We start from the raw sequence: 15,470 nt of genomic DNA on the forward strand, positions 1-15,470 counted from the left end.
ACAACCTACAGAATGGGAGAAAATATTTGCAAGCTATAGACATTCATATCCAGAATATGTAAGGAACTCAAAAAACAAAAAATAAAAAATGCACAATATACTTAAATAGATAATTATCAAAAGACAATCCAACAGGTATTAATAAGTTCAAAATCATCAGATAAATGCAAATTAAAACCACAATGAAATATCATCTCACTCCAGTTAAAATGGCAATTATCAAAAAGACTAAGATAACAAGTGCTGGTGAGGATGTGGAGAAAAGGGAACACTGATGGTATAATGTAAATTAGTATGGCTATTATGGAAAACAGTAAGGGAGGTACTCAAAAAATTAAAAATAGAACTACCATATGATTCAGCAATCCCACTAACAGGTATACATCCAAAGGAAATAAAACCAGTATGTTAAAGAAACATCTTCGCTCCCATGTTTGTTGCTGCATTATTCATAAGGGCAAGAAATTCCAACAACTGATGTCCACTAATGGATGAATGGATAAAGAAAATGTGATATACAAATATGGAATACTGTACAGCCATAAAGAGTGAAATCCTGTCACTTGCAACATCACAGATGGAATTGGAAGGCATTCAGTGAAATAAGCCAGGCACAGAAAGGCAAATACACACCATCTCGTTCATATTAAAAAAAAAAAAAAAAAAAAAAGTTGCTTTCATAGTAGGAATAAAATGTGGTTTCTTTATGCTGGTGAGTACAGTTGGGGATCCCAAGGCCAGTCTCAGAAACTTAGCTAGACATTAAGCAATTTAGACTGTCTTAAAAAAAAAAAAAAAAAAAAAGCGGGCTGGGGATGTAGCTCGGTGGTTAAGTCTGGATTCAATGCCAGAGAGAAGAAACACAAATGTTGAATGTCTTCATCATAAAGATACTTTTTCCAGACAGAAATATTTACCTAAAGTGCCTAAAGTGTATATTATATAATGTATGCATGCACTGAAACATTACATGGTACTTCCTAAATATGTACAATTTTTCTGTGTAAATTTTTAAAAATTGCAGGGCGCAGTGGTAATCTCAGCAGCTCAGGAGACTGAAGCAGGAGTTCACAGCCAACCTCGGTAACAACGAGGCGCTGAGTAACTCAGTGAGACCCTGTCTCTAAGTAAAATATAAAATAGGGCTGGGATGGGCTCAGTGGTTGAGTGTTCCGGAGTTCAATCCCTGGTGGAAAAAAAAAATAAAGTTTTAAATGCTTTAAGAAAAATTCCTAGATTTCTATTCTAATTCGTTAAATTCTGGGCAAATCCCTGGAATGTGTATTCCTGTAAGTTTAATGTGTACCTTAGCGGCAGAGACTGTAGGGTGCCTTTAGCTCTGGGGGCACCTGCGTGGGTACCACAGTCAAAAAAGAAGCCTATTGGGGGGACTGGGTTTGTGGCTCACCTAGTATGCGTGAGGCACTGGGTTCAATTCTCAGCATCACATAAAAATGAAATAAAGATATTAAAAAAAAAAAAGAAGAAGGGGGGGGGGGCGGGAGGGAGAGAGAAGCCTATCCTAAAAGGAAAAAAGGGAAGGCCTCGGTCACATTCCAGCCCGAGGCAGGGAAACCGCTCTCGGCCCATTCACTCTCCGCCTCCGCACGTCAGCGGCCCCAGCCACAGATCGGTAACGTGCTTGCCCTAACGTCCTGAAGCTCGGTGGCCGGTGACTGTGGCCTGGGCTCAGATCAGAATCGCCTCGATAATCACTGGCCCGGGACAGGCCCGGCCTCGTCTATCTGATCAATTCATCACTTCTGAGCACCGGGCCCATTGGACCAGCTCCGGGACCTCAGGGACCGCGGCGCTGCCGCCGCCCAAAGGGCCTCACTGCACAGCGCCCGGAGGAGGGGGCTTCGCAGGAGGAGAGCTTTTCATTTCGGGGCGGCCCGGCGGGGCTGGGGTCACGACCCGATCAAATAAGATCAAGGTGTAGGCGGGGGGAGGGGCGCAGGTGGGGTACACGCACTCGCCTTGCACGCTCCACGCACACACACTCGAGCGTCCATTCGCTCACTGGGCCCACACGCACCTTCCACACAACACAACACACAGTCGCCTCAGCCCAGGCCGCTCTCCCTCCCGTGAGGCAGCGGAAGTCCGCACCCTCTTTTAAACCCTCCGGCGCCGCCGCCGCGGAGGATTCTGGGAGAAGCCACCCACCATAGGCTGGTGACTCCCTAGCACAATCTTGTCCAGGACGCGTCCTGCTGCCCTCGTGTGGCTTGGAGGCCTTAGGGAGAGGAGACTGAATTAATACTGAATGGTGGTTGTCTTTTTATCTTTATATTAATTCATATAAACCTTCATATGCACATCTATAGTTTTCTTTTATCTCGACTTTATTTTTGTCTTAAATTTTAAAATATTGAGTATAAGATGATTCAATGTCAGATTTTTAGGTGAATGGTTCACTTTGCACGGACAGAGTGACCGATGGTCACCACCAAGAAGAGCATCAGCTGCTCCAAGAGTTCTTCTAAGGGAGAAGGCAAGCATCTTTCACCACAGAAAAGGTGAGGAATCGAGTTTTCATTTAAAAAATATTTTTAGTGGTTGATGGACACAATATCTTTATTTTACTTATTTTTATGTGGTTCTAAGAATTGAACCCAGTACTGGGCCACAACCACAGCCCTAGATTTGTTTTTCTTGATACATATTTTGAGTAATGGGGACCAAAACCAGGTCATCACCCATGCTAGGCATGTTCTACCACTAAGCCACACTCACTCCCAGCCCCAGGAATATTTTTTTTTTAATATTTATTTTTTAGTTTTAGGTGAACATAATATCTTTATTTTTATGTGGTGTTGAGGATCGAACCCAGCGCCCCCCCACACACACCCAGCATGCCAGGTGAGCGTGCTACTGCTTGAGCCACATCCCCAGCCCCCGAGGAATATTTAAATCCAAAAACTAGGTGGTCAGGGTATCTGTGAAATGGGTAAAGATAGGAAGGCATATCCCTTGCCTCACAGAGCCCTCTGGCTGCTCAGAACTTGATGGTGTGGCAGTCATTTACATTCACATCCATTAAAACATGTCTAACTTTCAAAGTCCACAAGTATAGTGAAAAATAGCAGCAGCCCAATACCACCAAAAAGAAAAAAATGAATAGTGATTATGTAAGTAGAACTGGCACCTCTCACAGTAGAGATCACAACTTTCAACATCTCAGTTCCTCTTCCCTTCTTTTTCAATGAAATTAGAGTGTAGGGAGAAGATAAAGCAAAAGAATTTTAGAGATTAATAGAAATAATTTCTGAAGTCATAATCTGTATATGTGCCAGGCACTTGGAATAAACAAATAGGGAGTAGGGGAATATCTGTTGTATGAGACAAGATTCTGTTGGCTGAAAGATTTTTTTAGGTGCCTGGCTGGTTTACCTGAAAAACTTCATTTGAATAAATTACTTCATTGATTATGGGAGATAATACTTACATTTTAGTAGCAGAGGCAGGTTAAATGTATTGGGTGAGTGCTTTCTACCTTATTCAATATACCTAAGTTTTATGAAACCTCATCTCCTCTGAAAGGAGAAAGCTAGGCTATCATATATTCTCAACTCTATCATACATTCAATGACCCTCAAAAGTGGATAACAGGAATGAAGACATTCACTAATGTGAACTAAATAGGTGAGCTATCACCAGAATGCAAGGGAAGTACTGAAAAAAAAAAAGTTCAACAAATTCATCACGTGTCAAATAAAATGGACAAATATTGTAGGGAAAGAAATTTTATTTTCAAGGATTTGTGCAGATATTGATGAATAAAAAAAACTGTATTTCAACTATAAAAAGGAGCTGACTTCATTCTACCCTGGTACACAGGGTTTATGGTGATACCAAGTTGAATTTGAGGCAATATTGCTCTCCTCATGCCCCCACCCCTAAGACTTCCCCAGAGGAACAATTTTTATAATTTTTAGCCAAAATAGTATGACATATCAACCAAAGTAATGAGTTAAAGTTTCTGTTTTTCTGTTTATATAAAATCAAGAAATGAAATAGGCTGTGTATTTGTTTCTTGCTGTAAATTATCTTCACCTTGTACACTTTTTGGTACATTCTGGAATGAAAAATCTCAAAATATCACCACTCAAAGAGTCTAGGCCAACATGACCCACCCAGGCAGTTATAAAAATTGGTTGAACTACAATGTGGAATGGAACTAGTTTAAAATATGAAGCAGCTCTAAGCACCAAACTTAGAGACATTAGCCCTATTAGAAAACAAGTCATTAAAGCTACCAAATAACAAGTGCAAAACATGCTGAACCTGTTCCCAGGGAGACATTCCCTATGACCAACAGATTCCAAATTCACACCATATGATGTAACTTTTCTTTTCTATTCCTTTCTCATATGAAAGATTCCAGAAATGACAATTGGAAACATGAATAACTGAAATTTATCCTGTGGACCAATCCCTGAAGAGATAACAGCCACAACTCTGAGATGATTAGACATGTAGTGTTTACTTGATGATGTCTGTACTTGTAGGATCCCTCAAAGCATGAAACTGCATATAGTAGAACCTAAACTTCCTAGCAGCTTTTAATCTTTTATAGAAAACAGACAAAAGACAAATTAATTTATTGCCATACAGGAGATATCCACAGCTAACTTTGTCCACAGTCAAGTTTTGCTGTAATGGACAATTCAACTGGAAGATCTTTATCTATGCTTGCTTACTATAATTTAGTTTTAGACTTTTTTTCATATACAGAAGTTCTTAGCTTCACAAATCCAACAGCTGATTCTGCATATATGAGGAGGGAGCAGAAAAGTCTTTCCTGAAAATGTTGTCATCTGAAAAGATTTGCTCAGGAATTGCCATAGTCAATGAAAAAGCTCTTTTCTCTGAATTGTAAAGTTCTATTCTCCTTTACTTTAGAAAACATTCTTATTTCACTAATGGAGTCTATGAACTGTCCAAACATGCCAACGAATATCACCAACTTCTCGTTTGAATTTCTCATGTTTCCCCAGTAAATAATTTCCAGAAACAATGAAAAAGACTGTGATATAAAGAAAATGCAGTTGGCCAAGAAAACAGGTAGTCAACTAAAAATTGCCATAACACAAAGACTAAGTATAAATCTTTTATAACATGAGAACACTTCCATATAATATCACAATAAATTCTTATACTAGATGAATTCACTAGTATATGAATTAATATGCTAATTTATATCTTCTCCTCTAACTGCAAATATATTAAACAATTATTTCTTCAACCGTTTCTTTTTCCCCTAGTGGTAGCATTTAAAACTGAGTAACAGTATTTAGCACTAAGTTAGAAAATATAAAAAAGCCTTAGGAAATAGCAACAGCTGATTCATTTTTCATATACCATTTGATTGAGTAAAGTCTTCTTTTGGGGATACAGGTGAACAGGAAGTGTTTTCTTGTCTTAATCACTGCTCTTTAGTCTCATCACAGATGGTTAATTTCTGGATTTTTATATGAGCTCAGATTCTCTTGGCAAAACTCAAGCTCTCAGCACACACCAAGCTGCTTCATCTATTCTCTTTTTGCAATGAGAGCCATGCCTCTCTCTCATGTTCCCAGGTAAGTAGATAAAAGACAATTTTCTAAAACCAAGCAATTTCCTGGCCTTTCATAACTCCTTTTTCCCACCTGGTACCCTCCCTCCCCAATTTGCCAAAACCATATTAAACAGTGAAAAAAAGTCAAGTCTTGAAAATTATCTCTCCTTTCAAGAGGTCTGAACACAGCCTATGTCCTTCCCTATAAGCCTCAGTTTGAAAAGATCCTGATGCGGGGTTGAAGAACAAAACAGGTGACATGTTGGTGTTATTTTTGTTTTCTTGCAGTGCTGAGAATTGAATCCAGGGCCTCACACATGCTAAGCAAATATTGTACCACTGAGCTCAACCCTAGCCCAGGTGACAGGTTTTTAAAAAGCAGGAGGTATATAATCTTATCATTGATGGGTGTAATTAAACTGGACATTATATGTTCACTGCTGAGAGCCAATTTACACACAGATCAAAGGAAGTTGGCTTTCTGGAGTCCCCTAAAGCATAAATAACATCCGTGACCACAAGTAGTTTTCCTCACATATGGCAGGGGCAGATGCTGTGATGTCACCTTGGGGACATTGATGTTTTTGGCTGAACTCTCCTACACTGGGTCCAGGCCTCCAACAGGTTCTTCACCCCTGTCCCCTTGGTTGGCAGTTGATGAGTTGGGTATTTTGTAATTCATTTTACAAACAAGACATAAAAGGCCATTACGATGCAAGCGATTGCCACAGCAGCATGCAGCCTGGTTCCAATCACAGCAGCTAGCAGGCAAAAATAGAAAGAAGAAATCACTCCCAGCCGTTCACAAAAATCCTAACATTCCAGGTGACATTCTAAAATTTCTAGTTACAAACAAAGAGATCTATTAAGAATTTCAAGAACCTGGGAATGTTTTTAAATGCTACATTTATGCTCTAGGTTCTCGATGAATACATTATTTCTATTTTTTACCTTATTTTGAAAAAAGATTTAGGTAGGTAGGATTCCAATTGAAGATACCCAAAATAAAAAGTAAAAATACATCTTCATTAGTTAAATCAAAACTTACACTGTATTGTTTCCAGAAAATCAGGAAAGGTTTCAGTGGTAAAATATTCCTCCCCTCCAGCCCAGTCAAAACTAGCTTAATTTGTACACTTTTACTCCACAGAGAATACTGAACTTTCCTGGATGCTAAAATAAACACTTATCGCCTAAATAATAGCAAATTCACAATTCATCTCTTTTTTTCTTTGCTTTTGGTACTGGGGATTGAATCCAGGGGCACTAAACCACTGAGCTACATCCCCAGCCCCACCCACCTTTTTTTTTCTTTTGAGGCAGGGTCTCACGAGTTGCTTAGGGCCTTGCTAACTTGCTGAGGCTGCCCTTGAACTTGAGATCCTCCTGCCTCTGCCTCCTAAATTGCTGGGATTACAGGTGTGCATCACTGTTCTGGGCTACCTCTTTTTTCAATTTTGTAAAATGATTACTTAATTTTACCAGACTCCATCTCAGTTCATAGACTCCATTAGTGAAATAAGAATGTTTTCTAAATTTACTCAGACTTCATCTCAAGATTTTTTTCTAAAAGTGGAATCAAATATAATCTCAGCTCATAACACCCCATTCGTAACACCACACTGTCCAGAGATGGCCATCTCCTCCTTTGTCCAGACATGACCTTACCTTTGTAAAACACACCCCAAACTCCCTTCTTCTCTGATAGCAGCCAGGTTTTGAGACGAGGTACTTTCTTGAAGTAGGCACAGGTGCAAACAAAGAGCAAACCAAACACCAGAATCCCATCCAAGGAGTACACTGTAATAAACAAAAAAAAAAAAACAAACTTTCAGCGCTGATCCAACTTGAAATAGGTAATACCAGCTGAGAAAGGGCTAAGTGTGAGTCTCAGCTAAGGAGGACAGAGTGTTATATAATATCAAGATAACAGTATCAAATGGCAGTGCCAACACTTGACAAGAGAGAGCCAAGGTCCTGAGACTTACAATGTTACCTTACTGCTCACCAAAATTGCTTGTAGACATCCCCTTTACAACAGTTTCACTGCCTCCTCCCCTCACCTTTCCCAAACTAGAATCCTGAGTAGGGTGTATAGATTTATGTGGAATCAGCCTTCCAGTGTTGGCAATGGGCTGAGAGAGGAATAAGAATCCTTGGAGCCTGAACACAGAGAATTAAACATGTTCTGGTTTTAAACCACTCATGTAATAAAGGAGAACTCGATGGTTAGCCAAGTCTGTCTGATCTACATCTGTTAGTGAAGAATATAATGTTGAGGCAAAGAATAAAGCTTCATGAAAATTTTCAGAGTTAGAATTCATGTGAATACCATTTTCTTATAATTAGCTTACACTTCATGCATGATACTCTACTTACAAACCAAATTTCTGCCAGAATAACAACACATTCTTGTATTTTAAAAAGCTGATCATTTGACATAGCAAAAAACTTTAAGCTCTCAGTTCTGTATTTTATATATGTAAATTCAAATTGTACTGGTGAGCACAATGAATTACCTTACTGCAAGTAATAATAATACTGGACTGCACAAGTGGAACACAGACACACACACAAATTATTCAGCAACTACTATGTGCCAGAATGCTCTCTTATTTCCAGGTTCGGATTATTTCTTCCTCTGGGTAACGTCCTGAGACCTCTGACTATCCGGGAAGTTCCAAACTGATATTGTGTATAGCTAATGTCTGCCAGTTTTGGACCACACTATGCGTCTCTCCTCCTCCAGTAAAACACTCTCATAGCTAGGTCCAGCAAATTATACACACACAGTTTTTAGGAAGAATGATACCTTCATGAGCTACTTTTCCTCCCATAAATATTTGCAGACGCTGCCAAAATTTCACAAGGAGGTGAAATAATAGTCTTCAATGCCACACCTATGGACAAGGTACTTTTGAGAAATGCTTTCCTGTGCCCTTCAAGTTATACTGCCTAAAAGACGTTTTCTTTTCCTTTTCTGAAAGGCTGATTGTAAAGACCATAGAAGGCCTGCTCCCTGCCTTTCCCTGGATTTCAGAAATCATGTCTATAAAGTGTTTGAAGAAACCGGGAAAATTAGATCAGGGTGACAACTACTATATCATTTAGAAAAGGTAGTGTCTAAATCTATCCTTTGCAACACCAGCCAGAGTTTCCAGATGTGATGACCCAGTTAGGACTTTAGAATTAAGCAAGAGAAGGCTTTCCGGCATTTTTTAAAAGAACTTTGGGGAGGGTCTACGTTCACCTCCCCCGACTCGCCAAAGTGTGAGGTTTGATATCCTCGGTGATTTCTTGATCCTCTTAACCAGCCTACAGTTCCAAAGTACGAGAAAGTAGGGGGCTGGGAAGGAGTATTCTCTCCTCCCTGGGGTTAAAGAACACTAGTTTTCTGGAGACTGCCCTCCTCCGGGCCAAAACGAACTTCTTGGAAAGGAAAAGAGGGGTAGAGACCTGAGGCTCGAGATGTGGACAGGAGAGGGACTGAGAGACCTAGATGAGCACCGGAAGAAGGAACCTGCAGAGAAGTACACGAGAAAGGAGTTAAGGGCTTCGAGAAGCGGAGAGGGGAAGGGCTGGGAGGGGGCGGGGAGAACGGCCACGTCAGTCCCGGCCCCGCCCGCCAGTTTCCCCCGCGTCCTTTACTACCACCCTCCGCTCGGGGCACCGACCCTCACCGTTAGTCATGGCGGCTAGGCTCGGGCCTGGGTAAGGGGTCCGGATTCAGCGGTGGTAGCGGCGAAGGCGGGGAAACCCGACTCCCGCTTGTCACTTCCCGATCCGGGCCGAGGCGACAGGCAGAAGCCGCAATACGCAAGCGCAAGGACCGAGAGGCGAGCGCCGAACGCAATCAGGACTTGCTAGCCAATCGTCGAGTTAGAGGATCTGCATAGGTGGTGTTTGCGCGCTTGCGCGCTCACGTGGGTTAAGGAGAGCACGTGTGGGGTGGGGGGCCGCGAGGTTTCCTTTGTGGTCATGGTAACTGAGCCGCTTCAGGCTGACTGGGGAGTTAGTGTTGGGACGAAACTTGGCTGGACTGCGGTGATGTGTTTGAGAAAGTAAATGCTGGGGGTTATGTGCCTTGGTGGCTGCTCTTCGTGTATTTGTAAAGCAGCCTTTATGTTGCATCCCACCTGCAACAGAAAGGTTTCAGTCCTCTGGTTCTTCCACTTAAGAGAGCTCCAACACCAGTGCTTAAGAAACAGTTCCGTTTTCTCTCCTTTTCTCCACCATCTAGGTTTATGAGGTTGACTCTGTTCGCTGCCTCACAAGACTTTCAGGATCAAGAGCTTTCTAACTAAGAAACAAAACCAAATCGTCCAGTTCCCCCAAAGAAGATGAGAACTTGTAATAAAATCAGGTAAACTTCAAGAGAAGACATTGGAGGAGAACCAAGTGGGTCAATAAAAATCGCACATGAAATGTATGCTATAGCAAGGTAACTAACATTTTACCATAAAAGCTGAATGAAAATATCCCCAGTATCTGGGTGTTGGACATGTTTGATTGGGAATATGATTTTTCTCTGTTTCTATGCTCTGCACTAGTAAGCTGGTTTAGTAATAGATATGTAAAGCCTTTGGTTTTGGGGGAGGAGCTGGGGAAGCAGCCCCTCTGCCTCTGGAACTGCCCTTATTGCCTGGCTCTTTCTGATTCCTGATGCAAATCTAGTCGAGTTGCATCTGATTCTTCGGAATGAACTAAGGAACTTTGTAGCAAAAAATAACATATTTCAGATCTTAAAGGTCTGCCATGTTGGAAACATTCAGATTAATGTTTGTGAATGGATTTTCTTTTTCTTAAACTATTAGGAGAGTCTCAATTATTTCCTGTATTTAGAAATACACCTCAGCCACTGTAACCATAAATTGGGGACATTTGGACAGCTTTCCTCTGAAGACACTTTGACAACATGATGAAAGACATCATCATCTAATGATGGAAGTAGGGTAAAGAGACAAAATTACAGATTCTACTATACAAATCAAAATTTTTAATTGTGCACAACTCGGCCCACTTTATTAGGATCCAGTCAGAAGTACCATACTAGAGCTGAAATTATAAGGTTAAAGATCCACAATGTTTGTCTGGAACTAAAGGAATTCTGCCCCTCTCTGCTTCAGTGCCATCTGCTGGCTACAGCCTTCTTGGTTATATAGAAGAAAAAAGTCACTACAGTGGCCTTCTAGAAGATGAAGTAGAGAAGCAAGCCAAAAAAATCTTGAGTCAGGATAGACTACTTGAGAAAACAGAAGTGGGGATGTGGTGGGGATGGAAAATATACAAAAACAACAAAAATGGAAGATATACAGAAACTTAAGACTGGCCAGACAGCCACTCAGATTAAATAGGCATGCACCTACACACAAACCCCCTTCCCAAAAGAACTGTTCTGGAACACTCAAAACTGAACCAAAACAGAAATCCATATTGTCTAGGCCTTTAAAACTTTCAACTTTTGTCTAAAACAGTAACAGCACTAGAATCATCACTAGCAACTGAAGTTAGTTTTTGTACCACAACTGGATAAAGATCCCAAATCATTCTAACCAGCTCCTAAACATATTCACATTCACTAATCGAGACTGAATCATAAAGTTCATCTTCAACTCAAAAAATTCTTTCGTGCTTACTATGAAACTGCACTATCCTCACTGACCTTCTGATTGATTGTTCTGTTCTTTTTTTTTTTCCTTTTCATTATTAATTGTGGTGACCAGTTCGGCTCCATGGCTTCAACTGTCACCTTTATAGGGAGTTCATAATTTGAATATCCTACCAGACAAGAAATAAAAACTGTACAGTTTTAAAAATATGTTCAATAGAGTTTGGGATGCAGTTCAGTGCTAGAGCACCTTTGTTGTATCCTCAGCATTTAAAAAAATTTAATAAATACATTAGTTTTTAAAAATTAAAAATATGTTCACTTTTTTTCCTCTGTAAAATTGGGTTATAATGGTAGCTTCTTTCTAGGATTGTTGGAGGATTAAATGAAAACAATTTCTAGCATGAAGTATTGCTCCATAAATGTTAACTATTATTGGTGTTGTTAATTTGTTTAAAATTTTTTACTCATGTCTGCTATGTGCTGGGTGCTTGCTAGATTTGCAGAGAGAAAAAAATAAGTCCCTGCTCTCAGAACAAAATAAATTAGGTAAGATAATACAAATAAACAAATTTTAATAGTATACATATATTATCTTCATTATTTTAAAATATTTGCAGAATATTCTTTAAAGAAAAATGAGAGGTTCAAAAAAGGCACATGGGTGAAATCATGTAACTAGTTATGACCAAACCTGAATCTGTGTAACTTCAAAGTTCTCTTTCTGTTGTTATCACACAGCCTCAAATTTCAATGCTTTCCACTGTTAACTGGTCTGGATGATTTTGTTCTAAGCATTAATGTTTCTGTCACCCTGGAAAACCCCATAGCCTCAATGCCATCCATCCCCTGAAGGCATGTCTCACATGAGGCCAAAGCCTGGGTCACTGGCTCTAGCAGCCCAACTGCAAGAAATAAACAGAGCCCCACAGGGTTGAGGGGCTCTCCATTCAGACAGCTCTTCCTCAGTTCATTTCAGCCTGCACTGGAGAACTGACAGTTGTTGCCAAATGCCTGTCAAAGAACAGTGGCCTGTTTGTTAGAGTTTTTGCAGTCATTGTAGTGAACAATAATCAGTCTTGGGTACTATGACTATGGCATTCTGGTTTAACCAAAGAATAAGTTCAATTGCAAAGGCACAGCTCACCAACAATAGCTTCATTTGAATTACAACATAATTGAAAAGGGATGTCTAGCAGGCCTTAATTTATGCTGCAAATATTTGTTCCAGGACTTTTAGATCTAAGGAATTTGCTAAAGTGAATGAGAAACAAGAGTCTACTGTTAAACAGAGTTTAAGATTTAGTAGAAAAAGATAAGTTGTGTATAATAATAACAAAAAAATATATATATGGTAGAAAGAAATGTCAAAGAGGGCTGGGAGTGTAGCTCAGTAGCAGAGGGCTTGCTTTGCCCATATGAGGCACTAGGTTCGATCCTCAGTACCACATTAAAATAAATAAATAAAATAAAGGTATTATGTTCATCTACAACTAAATAAACAAACAAACAAAAAAAAGAAGTGTCAAAGAAAAATGAAAACCAAGTGTTTTTGGAGTATAAAGGAGAAACTTTGAATCAGGAGGCTCAGGGAAGACTTTATAAAGGAGCAGACATTTTAGCCGAGCCTGAAAGGCATGTTGCATCTCAATAGGTAGAAAAATATTCCACTGGGGAAGAAACAGTAATCCAAGGCCTGGAAAGGGAAAGTACAAGTACGTGTGGGGAACAATATACTCTATTGCTCAGTCCCAACTCAAACCTTACTTGCTCAGGGAAAACTTCTTTGACATTCTTGGATCCTCTTTCTCCAACATAAGCTCTCAAAGCATTCAATGTCTATTTCATGTCCCATTGGTATACTGTGAGTTCATTTGCATTGTCTGTCACTTTATTCACAGTCCCATAGGAAGGGCTGATTACTTTACAGGAACTTCATAAATTCTGTTGCATGAATAATTGGAAGTGGCTTTGTGAAACTGGAATGTGGGGTTCATGAAAGGAATATCAGAAGACAAAGCTATAAGGTTGGTATTGAGAAACTAATGTGACTCCATTTTTGAGAAACCAGCCTCTAACTCAGAGCAAAGCCTGTTCAAGGAAGGGGGTGTGACCCTTGTCCTTGGAAAAACCCACAGAGCACTCCTAAGCACCTACCCACCCTGCTGAGTTGTTTATCTGTAAGTAACGGGAGAGGTCTGCAGTGCCAGGTGTCCCTGACTCAGTTAAGCTAGGTGAGGACCCATAGCAACCCCCCTAGCAACCACCAATCAGCATGAGACAGGAAAAATACCTGGGATACCAGATGACCCCCAAGTAGTTTATGGTGGTTGTAACATGTTGGGAAACCATATAGTTTAGCACATACACCCTTGGTGGCTTAAACCAATCAGTTCAAAGGAATCCCCTTCTTGTACTAACCAGTCACCCCTACCCAACTTGTTCCCGCCAGTGAATATGCTAATCAGTGTTAAGAGTTGTTGTTTGACTTTCCTGCGGTATGGAATGATTTGCTGTGTGATGTTGTGATGCATAGAGTATCCCCCAAAACCTATAAAATCTCACTGAACAAAGGACCAGGACTCACTCCCTGGGACCGCTGCATTGGGTACGGTTGTGAGTCCAGGCTCGAGCTTGCAATAAAAACTCTTGTAAGATTGCATTGGATTCGGCTCCTGGAGGTCTGTTGGGGTCCCACAAATCTGGCATTACAGTATGAGGGAGTGGTGAACCTTTTTCTGAAAGGTCCTTGGGAGGAAAAGGGAAGCTTTTTCTTAAAATGGCCACTGTAACTTAAGATGGCCATCCAGATGCTAAGCAAGGACCTTACAATATACACATTCTGTAACCTTTTTTGAGGCGGATATTGGGGATTAAATTTAAGGGCACTTGACCACTGAGCCACATCCCTAGCTCTATTTTGTATTTTATTTAGAGACAGGGTCTCACTGAGTTGCTTATCACCTCACTTTTGCTAAGGCTGGCTTTGAACTCACGATCCTCCGTCCCAGCCTCTGTCAGGCCGGTGGCGGTCACTTAGGACAAAGCAGCACACGTGGGAAGGAAACACCAATCAGGCCCAATGGAAACGCCTGTCAATCAGTGGGATCTCCTGACTAATGCCTGTCAATCAGCAGGACCCCCCTGGCCAATCCTGGAGTTCTGCCAGTTCCCCAGTCCAACTCCAGCGGGATTAGGTATTCTAAAAACACCTTTTTCCTGTCCCAAGCCCTTCCCTTCCTGCCTAAACCCCATAAAATCCCAGTCTGGTCCAGCTCCCACGAGGTTTCTCCTCAGACCCTTCTCCTGTCCATTCTGTGGATCTGATATAGTTCCGCCTGAGCGTGATACCTCAATAAAGCCTCGTTCAGCGGCCTTTTTAAATCTGCCTCCTTTGGTCACTGCCCACCTCACCTTGAGAGACCCCAGCCCAATAACTTTAGGCCCAGTTACAAAATCATCAAGGCTTGCTTTTGCACCTGCACAGGTGTCAGATGTGTTTTTCAGATAATCAGTTAAGTGTAACCGATTAGGAAAGAACAGGATGGTTGGGAAAGAACCGGCACGGTTGAGCAAACGGAAGCATACAGTGAAAAATAAGTGATTTTTATGTGGTTTTCCAGGAACCTATAGTGAAAAACAAGTTTACCCTTTAAGTGACCTATATGCTGGATTCAAAAGAGCCAATGAGATACCTGCTACTGTGCTAGGCGGGAAACTGACCACTGTACCCTATAAAAGATCTGTACCCCAAAGCCCGGTGTGCCAGTTCACCTAAGCTCCGGCTGAGGTGTTGCTGAGCACCCGCAGGCGCCTGTGTATTAATAAACTTGCCTCTTGCTTTTGCAGCCAGTGTTTCATGTGGTTCACTTTGGACAGGGACTCTGAGGGTCTTTCAACCTGATCTTTCACCCTCCCGATGACTGGGCTTACAGACATGTGCCACTGTGCCCGGCCCTTTTCCTAAATTCTTCAATCTCTTAATTTCTTTTTTTCTACTTCTTGTACTGGGAATTGAACCCAGGGGTGCTTAACCACTGAGCGGCATTCCCAGCCCTTTCTTTTTTATTTTATTTTGAGACAGTGTTTCGCTAAGTTGCTTAGGGCCTCACTAAATTGCTGGGGCTAGCTTTGAACTTGTGATCCCTGCCTCAGCCTCTGGAGCCACTGGGATTACAGGCCTGCACCACTGAGGCTGAGATTTTGCAACTTTATGAGATTTATCCTTCAACTCTGCTTGTATTTGATCTTGAGCTGAGATTAATGCTATGTTAGTTATCTTTCCACTATTGTAGCAAA

The 15,470-nt window shown here is 41.0% G+C and overlaps 1 protein-coding gene and 1 non-coding gene across 3 annotated transcripts; both read right to left on the reverse strand.

Annotated features, from left to right (window-relative positions):
- Positions 1–1,683: 1,683 nt before the first annotated feature.
- Tmem167b (transmembrane protein 167B) lies at positions 1,684–9,400 on the reverse strand. Of its 2 annotated transcripts, XM_046467269.2 has the most exons (3): positions 9,244–9,400; positions 7,232–7,363; positions 1,684–6,324 (listed from the first exon to the last, which is right to left on the reverse strand). In XM_046467269.2, exons 1-3 carry the CDS (start codon positions 9,251–9,253, stop codon positions 6,242–6,244), a joined length of 225 nt encoding a protein of 74 aa, XP_046323225.1. In that variant the 5' UTR covers positions 9,254–9,400; the 3' UTR covers positions 1,684–6,241. The 2 variants fall into 2 exon arrangements, 1 of the variants encoding a protein (XP_046323225.1); XR_009228853.1 differs by lacking the exons at positions 1,684–6,324; positions 9,244–9,400 and adding an exon at positions 9,020–9,227 and having other exon boundaries at positions 6,331–7,363.
- On the reverse strand, positions 1,690–2,096 carry LOC124108748 (small Cajal body-specific RNA 2). Its single transcript, XR_006856758.1, has one exon. It is a non-coding gene; the product is annotated as a small Cajal body-specific RNA 2 (non-coding RNA).
- Positions 9,401–15,470: the final 6,070 nt, after the last annotated feature.

Source organism: Marmota monax, unplaced genomic scaffold (assembly GCF_021218885.2).
Source record: "Marmota monax isolate L192 unplaced genomic scaffold, Marmota_monax_Labrador192_F-V1.1 WCK01_AAM20220418_F8-fsc00181, whole genome shotgun sequence".
Lineage (NCBI taxonomy): Eukaryota > Metazoa > Chordata > Mammalia > Rodentia > Sciuridae > Marmota > Marmota monax.